The 25,127-nt window shown below is 41.1% G+C and overlaps 1 protein-coding gene across 8 annotated transcripts in view; it reads right to left on the bottom strand.

Moving 5' to 3' along the window:
- MAPKAP1 (MAPK associated protein 1) overlaps positions 1 to 25,127 on the bottom strand; it is a 241,660-nt gene that overhangs the window by 69,245 nt on the left and 147,288 nt on the right. For 7 of the 8 annotated variants that reach the window (XM_081281928.1, XM_081281927.1, XM_081281930.1 and 4 more), the window contains one exon: positions 21,410 to 21,519. In XM_081281928.1, the coding sequence (XP_081138054.1) occupies positions 21,410 to 21,519 (110 nt within the window). Of the gene's footprint in view, positions 1 to 1,864; positions 2,153 to 21,409; positions 21,520 to 25,127 lie in introns of those variants that run through there. The other variant, XM_081281934.1, reaches the window with a different exon arrangement.

The raw sequence follows: 25,127 nt of genomic DNA, 5'->3' as shown, positions 1-25,127 counted from the left end.
ATGTCTTTAATCCTAGCAACTCAGGAGGCTGAGGCAGGAGGATCACAAGTTAGAGGCTACTTCAGCAATTTAGCAAGACCCTGTCTCAAAATTAAAAAAAATAAAAGATAAAAAGAAAGGGCGGGGTGGGGGGGATATTGCTCAGTGGTAAATGTCCCCGGATTTAATCCCCAGTACTGCCACACACACACAAAAAAATTTCTCTCTCTCTCTCTCACACACACACACATACACACACACTCTGAGTATGCTACATGTTAATAGAGTAAAATTCTAACTAAATACATGCAATACACATGTATGCCACAAATACAATCTGAAAGGGTATGAGCCACATTGTTCTTACAGTTGCTCTGTTACCTTAGGAGTGTAAGAGATAGTAACAAAGAAGGCAGTTTTTGCTTCTCACCTTATGAATTTTGATACCATTTAGGGTTTGACAGTAGACTTAAAAATTCACTTAGGTTTTGAGGTAAGAAATGGTGTGTCAGAAGTCCATCCCTATAGCTAGGGACAGAAGAAAGATCTGGATTTTATCTCTACCCTAAGCTTAATATTGCATGTATCTAGGGAGTGCCTGGCAAATTCTGAGACAGAATGGTATAACACTGATAAGTCAGACTGCTTGGGTTTGAATTCCCAGCTCTACCACTTATCAGCTGTGTGGCCCTGGACAAGTTACCTACCCTTTCTGTGCCTTACTTTCTCATCTATAGAACAGGAACAATAGCACCTATTCAGACTTGTTCTAAGAAATTAATATAGGTAAAGAGCCAAGCCCACAGTTTACAGCAAGTGTGTAGCTTTGGCCATCTGGTCCATGTCCCTGGGCTGTTGCTTCTGCTTTTGATGAAGAGAGATCTCTAGTTGTCTGGCAGTGGCTGGTACCTCTGGAGGGCTGCCACATTGGTCTCATCTCTCCCTCAACTGATGTGGTAACCCAGAAACAGACTCCAAAGCCTCCGTGCCTTTGCTCCTAGTGTCCCTATGATCTGAGACAGTCTTCCCTCCTTTTCCACAGTCCATGTGTTCTACCCAAGGAGTAAAACTCTGCTCCTTGCACTGCCTCTGGACTTCTCAGAGCAACCCATAAGAAGATATCCTGCACTAGGTGCATGAAGTCGAGGGTGGAGAGTGCTCTTCACAGCCTCAGCACACAGGGTGTTTAGGGAGAAGTGGAGGCTGAAAGCAGCCCTGGAGCTCCGTCTCCATCTGCCTCTAGACCCTGCCCTGTCAGAGCCCTCCATCAAGGCCCCCAACTGCATCAGCATGGACCCAGCTGGCATACCAGGACACTGGCTGGAGAATGGAAGATGGCTGCCTTCAGAGGCCCCTCCTGATCAGTCTGGTTCCCTCCTCATGGCTACCTTCTCTTGCCACAGCGCCCTGTTCCAAACATGTCTCCTCCTAGGGTCAACTTAGCTACAATCCACTAGCCTATGCGGAACCCACTCAACATCAGAACAGGAGGGAAGGCATGGACATCCTAAACTCCAAAAGGTGGAGAAGGCAGGGAAGTCAGACAGGAGCCTCCCATCCACCATCACATGTAGAGAATGTACTAGAAGGGGCAGACATGTAGCTACCATGAGGTGTGCTCCATCTACACCCTATCACTATCCAGCCAGAGAATATACTTCTCTTTGGAGAAGGGAGCCTGATATTACTTGTAATGAAGAAATATCTTTCCTCCTTCAAATCCAGGTATTGCTTATTAGAGGGGATGGGAGTCTTTAACTCGGTCCCTGAGCATTTGATTTTTTAATCCACTCTGTTTCTCTTAACTGGAGTCACTGTGACATTACCAAATTTTACATACAGTTATCTGTTGCTCTGTAAAGAAATACAGATGGTTTTTGTGGAAATAAACAGTCATTTATTTTAAACAATTGTAAAATAGTTTATGGAAACCAGTGGGGTAATGCATTCAAATAAATGCCAAAACCGGCTGATGGGGAGCCAGGGCGCTAAATCACGCTGCTGAGGAATTCAGCTGAGGGGAACAGATAGTAAATCCAGAGTGACAGAATTTCCCGTGATGGCAAAGGTTTCTGACATCCAGTCCAGTACTCAAAAACCACAGCAGTTCAAACCCATTTTGCTTAACACAGCCTTGACAGCCAGTGAAATTAGTGAATTTAGTCACAAGCACCTAAGGACAAAAACAAAAGAAACAATCAAAAAGGAGACTTCATTTGTCTGCAGCCTTCTCTGAGCTACATAAAAGCAGTGACTCCAACCACAGCAATGGAGAGCACACTTGGGACAGACTGTTTTCCATCACCAGACTCAGCTCTGTAATGGGACACTGGAATCCAGAGACTTCCCTGCAGATCTACTCAGGTCAGAGAATGGCTTGGATAAACCACGTCCTCTCTGCATGTCAGTTTCTTGCTCTGTAAAATGGGGATAACGGTCTTGTGTACTGAACAGGCTTCGAGCAGATTCAGTGAGGCCCAGTGACAGTGTTCTATAAACAGCTCAGCGGGAGCGGCTGTGGGAGGCCAGACCCTTCAGGCATAGGTGGCAGGCCACAGGCTCCTCAGGGGCTTCCACCACCCTCCAGGGTAGCACCACTCGCATGAATGGCTAGTCCCTCCTCTGCAGGGACAGAGAACACTCCAGGCCTCTTTTAGCTTCTAATTTTTAGAACAATCAACTATGAACATTTGAATCTTCTCTTCCTAAACCAGCTCTTTTTCCTTGCAATGGTGTTTCCAGTGATGACACCCAATTCTTGCCATCAATTAACTCAGTGCTTCTTTAAACACTTATCACACTCCTACTATGTACCGGGCCCGAGAAGATGAGTTAAGAAGCTCTGTGGACTCCGTGGTGAACACAGCGCTAACAACAGTCTTACTCAACCTTCCTCCCAAGTTGTCTCATTACCCACTAGTAATGCTCCTTTGCCCCTAGCAGTGGCCTCCCAACATCTCCTGGCCTCCAGTCATCCACTCTTTACCTTCTTGTAGGAGGATGCTCCCTGGAGTCTTATGGCTTCTGTGATTTCCCCAAGGACTACCAATCTAGATGTTAAGTCCTCACCCGACTGCCCAGGCCCTGCCCCCATTCTAACTTCTTGCCACCTGTCTTCTAGGACCCAGCTGAACTGGTCTCCCTGTTGTTCAGTGCATTCACCTCATAGCTTCCCTCCTCCCTGTCTTGGCTGTGCCCAGATCACCTGCTCCTCTACTTTGTCAAAGTCACATTCCTCCATTATGGATGTTCCCTAAGTCCTACTGGATCTCCAACTCATTGCATCTATTTTTTTCCTTCTGACTCCGGTGACATCAGGCCCTACCAGATCCCCATGGTGGCCTCCTTCCTTTCCCTATAAGAGATGGCTACACCCTCAGCATTCCTCTCCCCTGTAGGCTCAGCTCCAAGCAAAAAGAATTTCTACAATCCCAGGCCAACCAAAAGCAAGGCTTCCTTTTTAAAAAACTTGGCTTGGCCTTCAGGTTTCATTCCAGTAACTGCCCTTGCCCCTGGCTCAACCCTGCCCAGAACCCTGCCCCAGGCCTGGTGCCCTGCTAAGTTCTCCACTCATCCTCTCCCCTGACATCACCTGCCTGCCTGGATTTCTCTGTGCATCGATTATACATTTAATTTATCTAAATTCAACCATACTTGCTTGGAAAAAAGAAGACCTGACCAAGAGAACAATTTCAGTAGTTGAAGGATTCCACTTGCCATGACTCTCCATGACCCAATAAGCCCCAGAAGTATGACTGAGAGGCAGGAGTCTACTCATCTTTGCAACCTCAGAACTTGGGAAATGTCTGGCAAACTGAATTAACTACGTAGATGTAGTGTCTCAGTCTTTTAGACCCTTTTAATCTGTGAGCATCTTTCTGGGATGTTTGATTTTCACATTTAAAGGTAAGGACTTTTAGTTTTCATCTGTTCTAATGCTTTCTCCTGGGCCAGTCACTCCCAAATTCATAGGAAATCTGAAAATCTAAAGGTCAACCATAATTCTATTCACTTATGATAATTATCTTGAGCTCTGTTAATTAACCCCCAATAAATAGATTAAGTAAAGAGAGATATTTTCAGAAACCTATAATTTAGGGTAGTTTCCAGAGGTATCTATTGATCAGATAATGAAGACCAGCCTACAATCTCGAGATTGATCAGACCACTATAAACCATCTTGAGATCACCAAACTGATATTATTCCTACATATCTTCCAATACCTGCCCCTTACCAAGTTTCCTTTTTTAAAAGAAGAGCTGAGAATCGGCAAATCACATCTCTCTGGAGACTGCCGGCACTCTCCCTTGAATGTGTATCACTTTCCTAAATAAGCCCATCGATGCCTCTATCTGTCACGTGCTGAAACTCTTGTCTGTCATGTTCGCCAAGAACCCCTCTGGTCCTGAGTCAACTTCCCCCTTCTCTCTGGGAACTCCTTGGACCCCAGTATAGAGACACCTCTTCGCCTTGGCAAGATGATTCCTAACTCACATGGCTCTTGTACAGATTAAATAAGTTGACAGCACAAGGAAAGCACTTAGCCTGGCACCTAAGTACTCAGGAGCGACTATCTATTACTATACCAATATGACTTTGCACATTTGCTGTCAAACAGATAGAAGCTGAATTATATAAAAATCCTGTTTTATTTTAAGCCAATTGTGACTTATAACTAAGATGTTAAAATATGGTTTTCCTTTGGCTTCAAACAAAACAAAAAGGTAAGAGCAATGGAAAGAAATGACAGAGAGGAGTGGTGGCTGCCAGCCATTTTCCTTTCTGGGAGTTTTCTTTGTTAGATCTATTATCTGGGAGCGGGGCTGCCCTGCTGGCTTTCCATTTGCCTTGCTAATAACAGTAAATCCAGCAGCTTCTACTGCAGTTCCTGTCTCCTTCAGCTGACTCCCAGGCCAATCAGCATTTCCTCTCTGCTAATGTCAGATGTTCCCTGGGAAGTCCTGCTGAAAAGAAAATTTATGACAAAAGTTTCTCCTGCTTTTAACCCTTCTGCATATCCAGCTCCAGATGCAAGGTGCTCCTGAGGAATTGGCCAGGTCATGCCTACAAGCATACTCTGTGTTCTTGCTCATGCTTTGCTGCTCTGACAAAGGCCTGGGACCCCTGGAAAAGTTCAAATGAGCAGCTGAGCAGACAGATGCAGACACTCTGGTCTGTGCCTAACGTGAACTAAATTTAAGCTGTGTTCCTTAGCAGCTACAATCTTATTGAATTATGACTCAAAATATTAATAGACATTAAAAGAACAATAACAACAACACAAAGTTATACTACAAAACTGAGTTTGACTGGGTCTCAAACAGAGACTGACATTTATCAAGAAATATAGTAGCAGCAAAGACTACTGAATTGTCACAACAGTGCTATGAAGAAGACACTATCACCAATTGCCCTCAAAACTGAGGAAAATGTAGTTCAAACAGGTTAAAAAACTCAACACAGGGGGCTGGGGTGGTGGCTCTGTGGTAGAGTGCTCGCCTAGCATGCATGAGGCACTGGGTTCAATCCTCGGCAGCACATGAAATCAAACTAATGTATCCACCTAAAACTAAAGATATATAAATAAAAACTCAACACAGAGCTAGCAGAAGTTACAGGGCAAGATGGAGCCAGGCAGGGTTTTCTGACAGCCAGGACTTACCCTCCACAGTCAAGAGCACCCTGGAGCCTGGGAGGTAGATGGGACCTAATTTTATTGAAGAGCAAACTAAAGCAAGGAGCTCAGGAAATGACAGGACCAAGGTCATCAGTGAGCAATAGCAGGGTCGGCTTTCACCAACAGAGAAAGCATGAGCTTCTGATCCACAGCAGCCTTTGACATAAGGGCTGCAGAGGAAAAGGTTCCCGTACAGACTTTCAGGAGATAATCCTCAGTAGAAGAGGAAAGCAATGGCCATCTCTGGAGGCTCAGGCTCACCGGCAACGGCGACAGTGGTGAGAAGCCACTACCAGGCCCATGGGGGCCTTATGCTCTCGGTACAGAAGGGTCTCATCATGGGTTTCATCCTAAGTACAGCCAAGCCTTTGGGGATGTCTAGGTTCCAGTTCAACTCTGGCTTCTCTGTGACCTCTCCTCTACCTCTCCAAAGAAGTTAGACTATATACTTAACCAGATTAGTAGATCCAGTAAACTAATTTTTGTCCTGATTTAAAAGGAAAAAAGAATGTCAAAATGCACATGTGACAGCTGTTTGGGATTCTAATGTTATGGAAAAGCAGCTGTTTTCATTTATATTAGAGATATTAGTCATTCTTAGACTGGGACAGAGTATTCAGCTAATAGCTTATGCTTTAACCTACAGAAAACACAGGTCACAGAGACAAAAACGTTAGCAAAAATCACAATATGATGGTTATACTCATGACATTTTGTTGTTAAAAAGTTTGGAAACATTTATAATGGGAAGCAACTATTTAATAATGATGTTCTCGTAGAAATCTGACATCTAATCCAATGAGATGGATGCTAGCTTTTAGAGAAGGAAGTTTCCAAATAGAAAGGGTTCGTGTAAGTAAGGGAGAGAGGTTCCTGAGCCCTAGAATTTGAATGTAAGCTGTTTTCTTTTTACAGATTTGAAAATTATTTTTACTTCATCAAAGTAACATACATGGCTTTAAAACTAAATAATACTGCAAGTACCATAGTCAAAAACAGTAACTCCCTGCCCCCTCCCCCCAAGTTCCTCCTTGTAGGCAATTAGTTCAAGCTTTTTTGGCTATTTCTTCAGGTATTCATCTTCATGGTTTGTTTGTTTGTTTGCTTATTAGCACTCCTATTTAGCTACTGTAAAAACCACTATACTACTACTACAGTATCTGCAGCTTCTACCACAGAAGATGAGCGTGCAACACACACTTCCCACCCCACACTTCTCCTGAAGGCCAGAGGGCTGTACTCTGCGTCCTCTGTAACAGTGCAGTGGCTTCCTCCTGCCCGGCCCCTTACCATTCCTCCAGTGTCTGCCTGGGGGATACTCCTCTGGCTCCTCAAGGATTTCTAAGAGACCGTGTCATTACGGGAACTTGTGTGGTAACACTGATTTCAACCAATGTGTATGACTTTTCATTTTAAGATATTAGCATTTCCATTCAATGATTCAATTTAATTCTCAGAAAAAATTTGACTTCTGATAATCAAAGTGTGATGAATCTGCTCCTAAACAGACAGTGGTGGCCTGGGCTGGCAGGGAGTGAAGAGGCTGTGGGTGATAGATGGACTTTTCAGTTCATTTTACAAAAGACTTTAGCCAATGAACCAACTGGCCAGCAGTGGTACTGGTAACCCAAAAGGAAATCATAACTGTCCTAAAGGGACTTTCATTTACATGGTTTACTCAATTAAAGCTCAACACCACTCTCCCACAGCCTCTCCCAAAGGAAAAGGCAGGCTCACATCCTTTTCCTTCTCAAGGTTCTCACTGACAGCTGGCACAACACCACTGCATTCGGGGCTTACTGGAGACAGTCCCAGGACGCCTCTGCCGCAGGGCCAAGTTGCTGAGGGACTGTTCTCTCTATCAGCGTCCAAAACTGAGATAGGGCTCTTCCTTTTAATGGTCTATGCTGATCCAGATGGAGACACTCACAACTCAGGACTTCACCCGGCTCTTGCTGCCTGGTCCATTTCTCCTAGCAGCAGGAATGGCCAAAATTAGAGTTGCATGGAAATAAGTGGAAAGACTGAATGAAGTGCCTGATACTCGGAACAAGAGTCTCTCTTCAGCAGGGGAATTCACAAACCTGGGGACTCAAGGAAGTCCTTTCTGTAGGAAAATGAAAAAACTCATAAAAGTTGCAAACAAAAATCCCTATCAAATGTATCTTGTTGGTTTGTTTACTTTTTATTCACCATCTCTCCATTAGAACGTGAGCTGCCTGGAACACAGTACAGGCTCCATAAATAGGTACTCAATGTTCAGTTTGCTTGCTAATACACTGTACTTGAAAGATCTGCAGGACACTCAGTTTTTTTTTTTTTTTTTAAGATTTAAATCACACTTTATCTTAAAATTCACATTGTTCTGCTATTAAAGGTAGCATGGGTTAAAAAAAAAAGCAAGCTAGCGAGTAAGCTAGCTGAGTTTTGCTATGATTTGATATTTCTACGATCATGTGGTGACAGTTTCCAGGAAGACTGAAGAGTTCCAATAGACCACCTTGTATCTTTTGCAGCACTTCAGCTTTAATCACATCTCACCGATTTTGTTTGAAAAATTGGTTGGATGACACTGGCATCCACACGCCTCACTGACTGTGATCAGCAGCTAGTGAACTAGAGAGGGGGATGCTCATACCTCCCCTTCCAGACCTACCTCCCTGTGCTCATCTAGTGCCATTTGCCTGATCTTTGTCTCTGGATATTGTCACTGTGCAAGGCAGAAAAAATATCCTCTGACTAGCTACTTTTCTTCTTCTTATTTTCCCCCTTAACGTATTTAACGTTGTTATAGATACGCAAGAGAAAGTGCCACTATTTGACTCAAAAAGGAAAATTCTATACGTTATTGCAGTTGTTAAAAACTGTCTTTTAAATTGCTTTTGGGGGAAAACTGCTCTGGTGTCAGGCCTCTGAAAGCAGTGGGACAGGAATGAGGTGTCTTAGGTCCCTGGCAAGTCTCAAAATCATCTCTGGAGTAAGGTTACTCACTCTTCTGAAGCAACAGTTTTTCTTGGAAAATAGCTAAAACTAGATTTGGTAGAGGAAGAGTTTTCCTTATAGCCACTAACAGGATAAACACAGGAACCACTTGAAGAAAGGGCCTTCTGCTAGGACAGACAGGCTCTTCCTAGAGGCTGTAGAGATGTAAGGGGCAGATGCAGCACTCCAAGCTTCTGTGTATTCTATAATCATTCTCTCCAAAATTACATTGATGTTTCAGTACATGTCTTCTTCTAAATGTTTTGTGAGAAGAATCAATAGGCTCTGGAAAGTACTAAACTATTAATACAAAAACTTTAAAAATCACTAGTAAATAAATTTGTTACAGGCAATTATAGTTTGCTCACTTTAGAATATTTGGCCTAGGAAATCAAATTTGCTGGTATAAGCCACATGATGAAGCAGCTTTGGGATAATTAACCCACCCCCTATATAGGGTATGGTTACCTTATTAGTTAAAAATCATGAGAGCTCACTCTCTGGATCTAGTTTTCTTTTTGTTCAAAATAAACAGTGCTTCCAGCAGAATCAAATTCAAACACAATTCAAGGGCTCATTCCGTCACAGGGGACACACTTTCCATAGACTTAATATACTGGAAAACAACAAGAGCAGGAGAAGGCCAAGTCTCATGTGTAGAAAAGGAAACAAACTGAATCCTGCAGACAAAGCCAGGTTTCCTGGCACAGTGGTGGCAAAAAGGATGACAGCAGCTGAGATCCAGTGAGCACTTTTATAGACTTGGTTTTTAATGAGTTCATTCAAAACCACAACGCTGAGAGGTAGTTTTTATTACCCTTATTTCAGAAAAGATAGCTGAGGGGGGAAGGGATGATGACTTGCCTAACTTCACGGCTTGTGAAAGGTACAGCTGGGCTGAGGACTTGAGCTGGTTTGGTTCCAAAGACTATGTCCTTTCCATCCACTCATGCTGCCACACCCAAATAAGATCATTGGTATTTCTAGGGAGAAAAGTACACCTGCCTCCTCTGAGCTTGGGTTTGCAACCTTACCCAGTGGGAGCACAGTAGGGAACAGGATGGCCTGTGGAAGTAAGGGTTTACAACTCAGCTCTCCCACTAGATTGTGCGACCTTCACAAGTTTCTACAGCCTCTGAGCTTCAGTTCTCTCTTTTACAAAACAAAAATAACAAGCAATCCAAATAGTTGTTTTTAAGAATTAGAATGTAATGGAAAAAAGTGTTTAGCAGACCAGGTATCAGTAAGTGGTAACCATTATTACACTGTAATATGTTCACAACTTAAAACCAAAGGTCAATGGCAGAAACTGTGACCTCAAACATGTTATTTAACATATTAGGTAATGAAAAATAAAATATCCTAAAGAAAAGATTAGTGTTTTTTTTTCCACAAATATATATATGTATGTGTGTGTGAAATTCACATTATTATCAGCTAAGTCTAAATTATTTTTAATTTTGGTGAGTTTTTCCTATTTTATTATGAGCAGTTTCTTTTCACAGGAAAGTTGAGACAGCTACACATTAAAAACCTACTTGCCTACCACCTAGGTCCTACAATGAACAATGTACCATATTAGCTTCATCACATATTGACCTATCAATCCATTCTATTTTAAAAAATGCATTTGAAGCAAGGAACAGACACCAGTACATTTGCCCTAAACACTTTAGTGAGGAAACCATTAACTCCAGTCTGATGTTTAAGATTTTCTTTTTACTTCTGGGTTAAATTTACATATGATGATATGCACAAATCTCATGAATACAATTTGACAGTTCTAACAAGGGCATATACCTGTTTGATCCCAGCTCCTGCCAATACTTAGATTCCCTGTCATTGTACAGATTAAATCCTTACTATTACCCTGACTCCAGAGAGCTCTGGATCAGTCTTCCGTTTTAAGTGAGGAAGCTGTGATATAGGGAAAAACACACAGGGATCAAGAATCAAATTTCAGGGTTGGGGTTGTGGCTCAGTGGTAGAGCACTTGCCTAGCATGCATGAGGCACTGGGTTCGATTCTCAGCACCACATACAAATAAGTGAAAATAAAAGTCCATCAACAACTAAAAAATATTTTAAAAAAAGAATCAAATTTCATCAAGATTACTTACTAACAAAGTGCATGTGCATGCACACACACACACTATATATACATAGGTGTGTGTGTATGTGTGTATACACATCTTCTATTTTATATATATCCTCAGTTTTCTTTTTTTTTTTTTTTCAGTTTTCTTGACTGAAAAAAAAAAGAACAAAAAGATAATGCTCATCTCATTTCACAAGGTCTTTTGTAAAGGTTAAATACAAAAATACCTGGATTACAGTAAGTTTTAAGTAGAATGTAATTAAATAAAAATCATTCCCTTGGTACTTTCTGCCTTCTCTTCTCCCCTCAATCTAAGTATGCTGCCTTCAAAAAGAAAATATTAAGGAGGACAACAACAACAACAACAAAATGGTTAAATGAGAGATGAGGGAAAAGGCATCTCCCTGCATAGGCAGTCCTCTCCCAATTTATCCACTCTGACTTCAGCTAATTAAACATCTGTCTCAACGGGGTCCTCAGCAAATTAGTCATCCCCACTTTGTGACACTGATTGTTGGTTACAGCCTTTCCTCACTTGCTACCATTCCCGGAAACTTCTAGGAGTTTACTCACCAGGCACATGGCAAGGAATGATGCAGGGTCCCCATTAACCCCCTACAGTTGCCCTTGGTGCCAGTGCTGTTCATAATACTGCCAGACTTGTCCTCAGACATGCCTCCCCCAAACAAACCTGCTAAGGGTGACAACTTTTTGTCTAAATTTCTGATTTCTAGATTCTGATGTGTTTTATATATATATATGTATGTACAAACCTAAAACAAAGTAGTTATTAACAATTTTATTGACAATCTTTTTTAATAATTAGTTTTGATGACAAAGCAAGCAAGTAACATAAGGTCTCAAATGAGGTGAACTGGAGTCTGGTAAATTACCAGACAGACCTTTCTGAACACATAAACAAAAGCTTTGTTGATGATCAAAGGCTAGCAGGTAACAAGTGAAACTGCCTGGTCTGAGTGTGTGCACACGCAACTGCGTGCACTTGTGCACCTGCTTGGGCAGAAAGAGCGGGAGGCTTCCTGGGGGAAAATGGTATTCTAAATTTCAGAGCACATCTTAATTTAAAACAGTTTTCTGAAATAAGACTTTTTCTCAATTCCTTTTCCCACTAAAAAACCTGACTAACTTATATCTTTTAGAAAGAGAAGTGGCTAAAGAACACATTTAAAACACTTAGCCACAATAAAGACCCAGATATGCAAATTAAAATAAAATACTAACCACTAACTATCAGTTTGGCAAAAATTAAAGACCAATAACATTTAGTGTTGGTAACAGGGTGGGAGGGAAGTGCTCTCATATATTTTTGGGAGTGACAGAGTAGGTAAAAACTTCTTGAAGGGCAATTTGTTTTTTCAACACTTTAAATAAGCAAACTTCTGACAAGCAGCTCTGTATTTAAAATCCAGCACAAATGTGCAATGAATATCATTCAAGATTGTTCACTGAATGTTTTTTTTTTTTAAAGAGAGAGTGAGAGAGGGGAGAGAGAGAGAGAGACAGAGAGAATTTTTAATATTTATTTATTTTTTTTAGTTCTCGGCGGACACAACATCTTTGTTGGTATGTGGTGCTGAGGATCGAACCCGGGTCGCACGCACGCCAGGCGAGCGCGCTACCGCTTGAGCCACATCCCCAGCCCCTCACTGAATGTTTTTTGTATACAGAATATTTTGAAATAATTGAGGTATCTTTCAATAGAGTTAAATATAGAAAAAATTTAAAAATACATGATGTCATATAGAATAATGCTAATCACATATTACTGAATAAAACAAAAAGCAAATGTAAACTCATATATTGTTTACCAAAAAACCAAAAAAAAAAAAAACAAAAAACCCTTTCCACATACACACTTATTTCATGAGTTCATTTAACAAACATTTATTGCATGTCCTGGACTATCTGTATACCTCCGAATTATTTCATTTTTTTTCAATTATTTAACTTTATAAGAAAATTGTTTTCAAGCCTATCTCTACCACCACCTTCTTCTGAAATTAATCCCAGGAGATCCGGCTACAGCTCTCAGCTATTTCAATTCTCCCAAATTGCGCATTCAGCTCTAGTAAAAGATACCAGACTTTTACCAAGGTGTCTATCCCACTACTTCCTGAACAGAACACCTTCTTGTCTTCTCCACACCTTAGTCATCATCAGTTGGACAGGTTCCTCCGGAGCCTCTGCACAGGTGCTCTTCTCATATTCTCTGGCCTCTATACACTTGTACAACGCTGATGGTGTTTATTTGGAAAGAAATTCTAACTATATTGCCTTCTTTTCAATGGTCCCCCTCTGCCTTCAGAATAAAGTTCAAATTTAACACACTTCACAAACATGACCAAGCTCCCAAATGATCACCTCAGTCTCATCGTGCCCTGCCCTCCAACTCATGATGCTGAGCTACCTGTGACTTCCTTCAGCTGAATGTTCTTTCCCTCCCTCTCTGCCTAGCTCATTTCTATTCCTCTTCAGCCCTCAGCCAAATAACATGCTCAAGACAGCCTCCCTGACTGCACCAGGCCTGCCCTCCTTCCAAGAGCACTCAGGCCTGAACTTACTTCCACTTGTCATATGCATGGTGTTATTATTACCTGTTTATTTGATTGTTTCCACAACTAGACAGCCAGCTCTCTGAGGGTCAGAATCATTTCTTGGTCTATACAAAATCCCTAGTGCCCACAAGTGCTTATTATGTAATAAGCCCCAATAAATGAAGGTACCTCTTTCAGGTTTGGGGACACCATAAGGCCAAGATTGGTTGGATCTAGCTCCTGACTAACCTCTGTAGTTCAGCCTCTGTCCCCTTCTTGCACAGAACTTCTGTTTTATGACTACATCTCAAAATACATGGTCTCTTCTGCCTGGAACGTTCTTCTCATTTAGCCATCCACCAAACTCCTAATTAAACTCCAAAAAACCTTCATGGAAACCTTTCTGAAGTGCCTTTTCTCAGCCCCGCCCACCAGGTTGTGTTACATACTGCACTTCCTTCTCATCTGCACTGCTTTAGTGGCCTATATGCTTCTGCCCTGTTCATGGATTTTCCATGTTTGGGTGCCTCTTTTTGTGTGTTCTCATCAAGTTTTCCACCTGATTTCTAGTATAGCACTGGCACAGAGCAGGTAGCATTCGATGATGCCTACTGAACTAAGCAGCACCTCAAAGCCAAACAGAGCCTAAAAGTGCACACACAGTTCACAGTCCACAGTCCACTGCCTCCGTGAGTCCTTCCCCGTTCACCCTGTCCTGCATTAGAACTGAGGCAATTGGGGCCCAGAGGTTAAATGTGTGATTATGCAGTCCCACAGACCCCTAACTCTAAGATAGATTCTAAAAAACATTTTAAACGTTTCTAAAATAAGAATATAGTTTATAATCAACGTGTACATCTAATATACTAGTATTTCTTAAGTGCCTATTATTAAATTAGTAGTGCTCTAGAATTAGCCCTCAGTGGACCTAGGAAAAGAGAGTTAAATAAATTTAACTAGAAAGGCTGTGTGTGCCTCTACACTATTACAGAGCCTCTTGAAGAGTATGTCTTTTCTCTTCCTTTCATTCTGCTTTTTCATTAATCTAATCCATGCTTCTGACTGCCCCAGATGAAGTGAATGAATAGATTTTGTAATGGAAAAGGAACTTCTGAAAGATTAGCAACTAGCAGGAAGAGTAAATGCTGGTCAAATGTAGTTTTGGCGAATGATATATTTCAAGTTTTTCTGATGTGGCAGTTGCGAGAGCTCATAACACCCTTCTAAAATAATTGGGTCTCTGAAGTGGTTCCAAAAGATTTTTGCTTGACATAAATTCTCTAAATTTCCAGGCTTTCTAGATAAAATAGTTGACTGCAATGCCATCTTTAATGTGCTCTGTTCTATACTGAAGAAGATCCATCAGGAGCCTCAGAGCACTCCAGACACAGGGAGGCTCAGGTGAGATGAAACAAGATAAAGAGGCAGGGAGAGGAGGTGAGGAGGAATATTTACCTTGGAGCTTCTTGCCTGGGGTGCTTCCAGCTTACACATTTAAACACCTTAGAAGCCCTAATTTACTGTATCATTTTGCCACTGGGTTACTAGATACCAAGTATCAGTTCTTGATTTCTTCCTGAGCTCCCAGCATGAGTGGCATCAACATGATTATTTATTCCTTCATAAGGAAGAGGAGTTGTCTGCAGAAATTACTACCTCTTTGAGTAAACAAACAAACAAACAAACACTTAAACAGCCCTATTTACCTTTTCTTCCTCTTTTTCCTCTTTTTGATTATTTGCTATAGCATAAGGAAACTATACTTCTGTGTCCCTGGCTTACAAACTCTATCTCCAAAGAACAAAGGACCTTGGGTTTTCTCTTTACACTTAGACATGAAGTAGGTCTCTGTTTGACCCTATTGTCAGAAGATTCTTTAGCTTTCTTGAGCCACAGATAGCATTTCAAAGACAAAACAGTTTTAAAAATCTGACTCCATCTACAACATATATGGGTTTCCCTTCTTAATAGGGCAGCTCAGGCCAGGTGTATGTTGCTTTAAGAAAGCTAGACATAAAACATTAAAACTGACACCAATACAGACAAACTGTGCAATTACAAAAAGAATTCCTGGCTTTATATCCAGATTCACCACAGGGTTCCTTTAAATGCGGCTCTTCCCTAGTGCATTTAGATCTCACAATCAATGAACATTTCTGTTTACAGAATTTTAAATTTGTTTTCCCATTAGGGTTCTAATAAGCAACATGGTACAAATAAAAAGACTATGAGCTCTGAGGTCAAAAATGTCTGGGCTTCAATTTAGATTCATTTACTTACTATGGAAATTTGGGTAACTTCTCTCAGAGCTGGGGAAAGAGAGGATGGGAGAAGAACCTGATTACACATGTAGTTATCAGAGTTCCTTGATTCTAAAATGCACTGTGTGTGTGTGTGTGTGTGTGTGTGTGTGTGTGTGTGTGTCACTGGGGACTGAACCCAGGGGTGCTCCACCACTGAGTTATTTCCTATTTTTATTTTGAGACGGGGTCTTGCTAAGTTGCCTAGGTCTGGAACTTGCTATCCTCCTGCCTCAGCTGGGGTTACAGGCATGCGCCACTGTACCCAGTTTTTCTGTTCACTTTTTTTTCCCCCTTCAGTGCTGGGGGATGAAAGGCAGGCGCACTGTATATTAGGCAAGTGCTCCACCACAATGCTACATCCCCAGCCCTCCATCCACTTTTTTATATTTCTGAAGTCTCATCTATAAAACAGGTATAATCAACTCTGCTTTCTGGGTATGTCATGCAGATTAAATGAGATAATATCTGAAGTACACAAAGGTGCTTGGTATATCAGCCCTCACTCCCCTTGGAAAACAGATCCTGCTTTTGGAAAGACCAGCTCTTCCTCTGACACAATGCCTCTTTTAAACAGTCTTGATAAACAACAAACTCATTTGCATACGACTTTCTAGGTCTGTCTGGAGTGAAATAGACCTAGGATGTACAGAATTGCAAACTAGCCCTGTTGCAGCCCAGTATGCTCCAGCACGTCCACGCAGGGCCACAGGCTCTAAATTCCTCCCATTCACCTGGTCTGTTTGATCTTATCCATCACACTGTAACCATTAATTCTGTACACACACACACACACACACACTCACTCCACCCCCACATTTCTTTCCAGTTCTTTTCTTTCTTTGTGTCTGCATGTCTCTTCCCCTCTTTGAGACTCAGTGGTTGAAGTTTGATTTTTTTTTTAATGCAACTGAAGTCAGTAAGTCACTGAAGGGTCTGGAGCATATATGATCTGATTCATATTTCAGAAGGTATCTCTGATCACTAGAAAGTGCTTAAGAACAGAAGCAAGAAAACCAGCCAGGGTGCTATTTTCAACAGTTCAGAAGAAAGTCTCAGTAACTTGGACTTATCCAATGAAGATGAAAATGACTGAATGGATTCAGGATATATTCTAGAGGTAAAACTGATCAAGGTATCTTTGCTAATGGTTAAGACATGGGGAGACAGAGCAGGGAAAAATTCAAGACTGACAAGTGGATAGTAGTTTGGTGATTGGGTGGATGACTGTATCCTATGCTGGGCACTTATTGTAAGTCAATTTTACTATAATTTTGGGTGGGGAGAAGTTAAGTAAATTCAACTGCAAAGTAATCTAAATGTTCTCTTTATCCTTACATATGGTAAGCCACTGCTTTGAATGGCAGTGCCCTCTACAGTCTCTAGTGAAGGTCACTACGTGAATTTCTCAGAAGAGGAGTTCCCTAAACACCAAACAGCATGCAGTGAGTTTTCCTGCAAGCTATTCTTCACCCTTTCAGGCCTTTATTCTTACTTTCTCTCTAGAACACAAAGTCCTCCTCAGCAAGGGTCTTGTGGATCCTCACCACTGCTTCCTTGATCGGGCACAGGTCTAATATATGGGGGTACACAAAGAGGGAATGTACCCCAGAGCTACAATATGTTATGGATCAATATGTAGATTTTTACACGAATTTTTAAAAATCCAATGATGCCATTATTAGTATCCCTCAGACCAGAACCCCACACCCTGTGGTAGATATTTGCTTCCTCTTTCTGCTGCTAGCAGTACTTTAGGGAATTCCCTACTGTGCTTTAGGGAATACCTTTGGTGACATTCTAGGCGGTCTTGTGAGATCAGATCTAACTAGCAAGCAATGGGTGCTCTGTAACTTAACTAGAGATGTTAAGAGGGCATTCATTTGACAAAGCTAACACTTTCCTTTTGAGTGTTATAGGTGAAATTTTATAAGCGAGTAGGAATGCACGTCACAAGGTTTATAATAGCAGAACTTTTAAAAAGGATCTCCACACATAAAAATTTATCTTTCACATCAAAAGACAAGAAGATAGGGGTAAGGAAAAGTGAATTTGCTTCTGTTCAACTTTCAGCAGATAACAGAGAAAAGCACCTCCATTTCATAATGAGAATGAATACTGAATCAGCAATACAGAATTCTACTCTGCTTGGTTAATCCCACTGTGAAGCCTTCTCTCTTTTGTAGATCAAGAGGTACCTGTATTCCCTGGGTCAGTGTTAAAATTGAAACTGATCTGCCTCCATTTCTCAACCATGTCTCTGTCATAGCCAACATCAAGCTTTGGGAGACCAGTGGGTAATAGTATTTCTAAACAACAATAAACAAAACACTGAGAAGCTCATGAGGTCACTGTTCAAGGAGGTGACCTTGACAGAGGGAGATCCGATGAACTGAGGTCTTTATTTACTAAACAGGTAAGTATAATTTACTGGCTAAATCCAGGGGCCTAAACAGGTTATCTTCACTGTGTCAAAAACTCACCCATGTAACTATTTAAATTAGTAAAAAGATCTCATCAAATTCTTCTGAAAATTGATTCTCCATTTACTATTTTCTCCAATAGTGGGAACTTCCTAGCAATGCATGTAGATTCCAAATGTCAATAGGTCAGAAATAAAATGAAAAGCTACAGAGAAACTTCTAAAAGAAACTTTAAAAGTAGACTTTAAAAAATGGGCCTTAGCAAAGAGCTGACTGGAACACACTGTGCAAAGACCCCTATAGCTAAGTACATGAATATCAACAGGAAAAAGCCCTGTAGTGTTCACAAATAGCTGTGATTCGATGAAATAATACAAGTAATGCAAGTCAAAATTTGGATTAGTTACAAGTGTTTGTAATGGTATTCTATCTTAAAAAGCAAAAATATTTTAAAGCCCTCTGTGTTTCTATGGATGAAGCAATTTACCTAAACAAAGAAGAATTTCTGCTCAAACATATAGTACTTTCTGATATTTTTACAAATAGCAAGTGCCGTGCCAGAGGGAAGGACAATAAAGTATTTAAATATCAGGACTATCGTTAATCCCACATTTTGATTTAATATGAAATAGTTCAAATTCTTAATTCATTGCTACAATTAAATGAAGTGCTGTGTGGTTATTCGGGAACAAGATAGAAGTTCACTGTTAGTTTACCAAAGAATTTCTGAAATCTTATTCTAATATTAACTAACAGCTAATGAACAGCGTGGGAACTACTAACTTCACATGGCCCACACGTGTTACTTTATTTCAGGTGGCATTTTTCCACTTCTCAAGTTAAAAAACAATAGTAAAGAGACAAACAGGGTTCTGCACTCCATCAGTTAAAAGCTGCTTGACCAGAGGGCTAAGCACTCTGATCCTGTTCTAGATACAATAGACATCTTCTTCCAAAGACTGGGCAGGCCACTGTGGGACAACTAGCAAGTAAAGGACGAGTATCTCTAACTTGGCATCTCTTCCCACCAAGTTCATGACTAAGTTCATGTGTCATAATGGGTAAGTACTAATAAGTATTTCATAGCAATTTTGAGTACCAACAGATTTTGAAAAGTAAATGTACTTATGCTCCCTTCTATGACATCAGATTTCTCTCTTTTCATTAATCAACTTCTAAAAGAAACCCACCACACAAAGTTCAAAACCATAAAGTATTCTCTGACTTTACTGTGCTAACCTTAGGCAAATATCTTAGCCAAACTAGAGATCCTCTTATATCATGAGACCAGACATTTAATAAAGCAATTGAAAGAGCTTCTTATTATAAGAGCTTTTTGGATTAAGAAAATGGACAGTAATTTATGTAAATGTATCAATCTCAATTGGCTTCTCTAGTATGAAAAGGAATAAATAATGCAGATCACTTTTTCTGATATTGAGTACTAAGTCTTTGCCAAGGATATGGCAAAGACTCTGAAGGAAATGGCAGAAATGCAGACACAAAGGTGAACATAAATAAATGTGTGTGTGATAAATGTGGATGCTGGGGATGACATGGATAAACAGGCATAAAATTGGACAGAGATGGCTGCAGACAGAAGGAAAGACACTGGCTCAGCTTTATCCTGGCAACTTCATAGGAGTTTCATGGTCTCGAAAAATCTGTGACAGCAGAATTTCTATTAAGAAGGTTAAAAGTTCTATTTCCTTCTTTGACAATTCAAAATACTGCATTCTTAGAGTATAAAGAATTACATCACAAAATATGTATCATGTAAAAAAAAACTTAGAGACAAACAAGAAAAAAGAACCCAGATTCTAAAGGAGGATGGATGCTTATTAAATATCTCTGAGTATCTAAGGCGCTTTAAAAGCTACTGATTGGCACCTGGAACCCCAAAATATCTACTTTCCCTTGGGAAGGAGAGGCTATGCCTCTTCAATCATCCCCTAAATGCAAAGAGGTTTGACCCCCACGCAATAGATAAAAGTCACCCAAAAAATGAACAAAAGAGGTGTTTGGAAAAACCAGAACACCATTCATCCCAGCTAACGACTTGTTCATTATGAGTGATGATGGATAAAGACTTCTCATGCTGAGATGAAATCAAGATTTATATGCATTGTTTCCTCTCCCAACTTGTGGGAAGATCATCATCATTTAATTCTATCTCTGCGGCCAGTGATGGGCATCCAGAGAGCTGGTTATCAAACGGCGCAGTCAGCTGGCAAAAGCCGAAACGTGCAGTTGGCACATCTGGACGGAGCCGCCACAGCCGAGGGTGAACAATGACTCCTGGCAAGCATCCAAATTGCTTGCAGACGCTAGCAGGTCTCATCTACAACCGCCCCTACCAGCATCTCTCTCTCTCTCTCTTTTTTATGAGAATCAGATTTTCATTGCTCCATTCAATTGCTCTCCTCTGCCATTTTTTACAGCTCTTATCGTTCCCCTGGAATATGGCCTTGAGACAGCTCATCCGTGTCCTTCACTGTGTTATCTCTTCTAACTTTTATTAAAACTTCAGCTTTCATCTGAAGATAGCTAATTAAATCTGGAACAGATTATATGCTTTCCCTTAAAAAGAGCACAAAACTATTTTCTTCAATACGAGCAATTCTTTTTTATCCTTTCCAAAAGGTGAAATCAGGTGTTTAAGAAGTCTTTTTATTTACAAAGCTCTTTGACATGTCATACATAGGTTGATTTATATTAAAGTTGTCTGTGGTATGACAAATCTTTGAGCTATTTCTCAAGATAATTATTTCTCAATACCAGCAATATTTTCCCCCTATATTCTTTAAATATCATAGCTAGGATCAGAAGCCTATTTTCTACACCAAGTCGGGGAGTGAAGAGTTAAGAGACTAATACGTATTTGTATCCATAAAGTGACTTATCTTTAAAAAAGATTTTTAAAGGTTGTCTTCATTTGGTAAAAATGAATTTTTTTTCTTCTATTTTTTCCATATCTTAAACACTAGTAATTAAAAGTTCTCCTTTGAAAAATTATGTGAAAACATGAAATTAAAAGCAATAATTCAAGTTCAGGATTGATTCAGTTTTTAAGACAGCTTTACATCAACTAATGGTTAACACAAGTAGCTCTGTCTTAATTTACCACAAATTATTAATGACGGAATGTCCACAACTGATATGAACTTATTCTTCACACATATGTCCCTGACCCAATCCCTTCCTAAGGCCCAGCCAGGGTTTGGTTGGTGGGGGGACGGGTGGGAGTTGAATTATTTGTGTTTTGTTTTGGTGCTGTAGACCTGCTAACCAAACTTCCTAGCAATGATATCTGAAACAACCTAGCCAGCCATTACACACAGCCCTTTTCACTAAGGGTTAAGCTTCTGCTGCTGGGTTGGATTCTGCTCTCTCACCTGATATCTTCTGGGATCCTTTTCTTCGCTTCACTGCCTTCAGCAAGATCTCCTTCATGGTGACCTTGGTGTTGTCCACCTGAATGAGGGAGAATCCATGAGCAGCATTTCTGCAGGAAAAGACAAACGTTAAATCATCACAAACATTCAACCAGAGGGACATTACTACAATCTTCATCGTGTTTCAGAAAGTTTTAAACTAAATATAAATCAATTATTAGTGTCTATTACCTAAAAATAGGTTAAATTTAATCTACTTCTAATGCAGGGAGGGAGATACTGAAGTATAAGAAGTTCCAAATGAAAGAGAGGTCAGGGTTAGAGTACTTTTTTTTTCCTGGTTCATCTCAAATTGAAACTAATAGGTCTGTGTGAGTCAGTAATACTGTGGGTTCCTGGTGCTGGCTCCTCAGTCAAATCCTGCAGTGAGGACTGACAATTGGTAAACTTGGCGTGTCAGCAGATGTCACTGCAGGCAGATCCTGCCATTGGAATAACAAGCCTTGGAGGAAAAGCATCATGAAGGCTGGGGAAAAGGACACCCCAAAGCAATTTAGATGCAGAAAAAGAAAAGGCTCTTTTAACCGCCTAGCAAAGCATACATCTCTCTTAATGTGTATTATTAAATATAGAGTTTGTGTACATGTCAGTAGGAATGTTTTCATCTACTTAGTCCTAAAAAGACAAACAAAATATTACCTGATGCACAAACAATTATAAGACAAAGAATTAACACCACTTGTAAGCTTCTAGTCGATCAAATTAGGTAGGGGTAGGGGGCTTCATCTAAGGGGAAAATAGCTAAAGAACAAGTAGTCAAAAACAGCAGCCCAACTCCTGGGTGAGGTATAAACCTCACCAAGACTGTTAATTGCAAAAGCAAGTATCCTAACTATTACCCACTACGCTTGGGCAAAGGAACAAAACGGGACCATTCCAAGTAGTTCGTGTAACAAGCAGGACTCAAGTTTCCAACTATGGAACATGGGAATTGCCACGAGGAGTCTGGTCACATTCCCATTTCCCTGTAAGAATCTCAAAGGGGAACATGGCCAAAAAACATGGCAGAACTTCCTATTGACAAGAAATCTGAAAGAAAAGCCAAAGCCCCAAGCTAAATCCTGGAAAAACTTCTCAAAGGTAGGATAGACTGAGAAGGGGCCTGAAGTCTAGGTTGGACCCAAGCAGGTGGCTGGCTCTCCACAGGGGCGAGGGGCCAATATCAAAACCAAGAACCCAATTTGCTTCCCTAATACAGAGACATATCCACAACCCTCCTCTCCATACGGATGGCTATTTAATCTCTGACATTCCATTTGTTAAAAAGCAAAACTGATGCTGGTCTGGCCAGCATGATCATCCATTTTAACTTGGTCAAGTTCTTGCTATCGAACAGCAGGCCTGAGAACTGTCAAGCTAATTTTACTGAACACTCTGTTACTGAATCATGCCTGAGCCCTGGCCATTCTTTACCTCAGAAGCTGGACCCTATCCCAGAACAATCTTTAAAAGTTTATTTTACTGATCAAAGCAAAATAAGAAATAGCTCTTTAAAAAAAAAAACTATATTTAGGGAGTGATGCAGTAAGTGATACTTTGGCAAGAGTACTGAAATGTAAAGTGCCTTGGACATTTAAAAACTTGGGGTATTTGTTCTGGCACTAGGCCAGTGTGTGTTTGGAACAAATGCCAATCAACCACGTTCAGATTTGCCTTCCCCGGCTTTCTCCTCGGAAGTCAGTATGCGCTCCATCTGTGGCAATATGTAGAGCGATGGACCAGCAGGGCTGAATGGGAATACAAGTTCTTGGGCACTCACAAACTAGTCCTGCCTAGACCTCAAGAACTCCCCACCCATCCAGGTTCTACTTGAACTACTGTAGATCTGAGTCTGCTTATAAAATGCTTTCTTTCTTTCCTGATCTGCTACTGGCTAATACTCTTACCTCAAGCCAAGGCGTTCCTCTTTTTCAGCAAAGGCAGACTAAAAGCTCAAAAGGAAGCCTTGTGTTTGGACTAACGTCCATAAATTAAAAGTGTCCTTTTAAAATATTTTTGAACAGAGGAAAATCCCCAGTCTGTATTTTTCTGTCATTTTACCAAAACGTACCTAGGTGACAAGGTTAAAGCAAGCAGAGGAAATCCCTGGCACTTATCATCCACACGCATTACTGATAAATTGTGTGGTGGAAGAATAAAGGATTACCTTCTGTATTTTTTCATTACACTTTTCTTTTGTTACAGAATACATAAATCCATTGTGGCACAATGTAATATGTATCACCATGCTACACCTGCGGACGCTTCCGAGCGGCTGCCATGTCTGTGCAGTCAGGAATGATAAGTGAACCACCCGTGAATGTTAACGATAGTGATCATTCTGAGGTAACTCGGCTCTCCATCTTCCTTTACAGCCTCCGTGCTGAAGCCAGGGTAGCAAGGTTCACGAGAGGAAAATGAAAACAAGAGCGACGGGCAGGGGCACGCGCAGCACTCGGAATGTGCCTTCGCGAGTGTGCAGTATCTCACTCTGGGGTTCCATTTCTGTAAAAACCTGCACATTAAGAGGAGAAAGAGGCTCTGCCCCGCACAATGCACACTACACCAGACTTAATGAAAGTTTCCTCGAGTCATTCCCACACTCCACTCCTTGTCCCCCAGACCAGCACAGATGTTGGCTCTTGTGCCTCCTCCGCAGCACTGCAGGGGCTCAAGTGGGCAGCACTTGGGCTTCTGAGTAAAACACCTAAAGGCTTCTAAAACCGAAGAGTTCTCAGAATCTATCTGGATACTACTGTTAAGTTATTCTCCCATTTAATAAGTGGAAATGGAGACTTGCTACCCCAATTTTCAGCTTGACTTCCAAACAGTCTGGGTTTTATGCCTCATATCTTTACATCCAGGGTTTTTTTTATGGGCTTTCTGAAAAGTCTTTTGAAATACATCTTTTAAAGCCACTCTTATTTCATGGAAGGCTTTGGATCTGAGACTGAGAAGACAATGGTTCTGAAGCAAATGTGTGCTACTAGTCCCACCTTCCTTCCCCTGGGCTGTGACCTGCACACAGGTGACAGGCTCAGACAGACCAGCAGGCCACATACAGACCCAGTATCTTGGCTCAGAAACTGCTCCCCTTGTAGACAGGCAGCTTGCTTCCCAGGGGAGGGCATTCCACTGCTCCTGGGCTGCCTGTGCTGGTCCAAGATGAAACTCCACTTCAGGGAGCTGACTAAATGCTGCCAGGAGTGCTTCAGTCAATTCAAAGCTAGGCCCTGTCAAGTCTGTAACCACTGAAAAATGTACGGGCATTTTAAAAAGAGATTACTCACTTGAGGAATTCGCTCTGTGCCCGTGCAAATCCTCTAAGGTGCCATAGGGAAGTTCTGACACTAGCATTAACCCAACACAGGAGCATTTCTCCATAAAGCAGGAAACCAGAGGTGCCCAAGACACACAGAAAACAGGGGCCCAGATCTTCATCTGAAAAGCATAGGTTCTTTGTATGGTTATAGATCTGGAACCAGAACCCAAGTGGGAAGGCAACATATTGGAGAGGAAAACACATGGGCTGGGAGTTAAAGCCCTTTGACTGAAATCCTGAATCCATGGCTGACTAAATGCTTCCCTCAGCTGCATCCAGGAAACAAGAAAGTGACTTCCCCTCAGAACTGCCATGAGGCTGATATATACAACAAATGCCAAGCACCTGGCACTAAGG

Source organism: Spermophilus citellus (genome assembly GCF_964194105.1).
Source record: "Spermophilus citellus genome assembly, chromosome: 2".
Taxonomy (NCBI): domain Eukaryota; kingdom Metazoa; phylum Chordata; class Mammalia; order Rodentia; family Sciuridae; genus Spermophilus; species Spermophilus citellus.
Note: the sequence above shows the minus strand (reverse complement) of the source record. Positions and strands in the feature narration are given on the sequence as shown.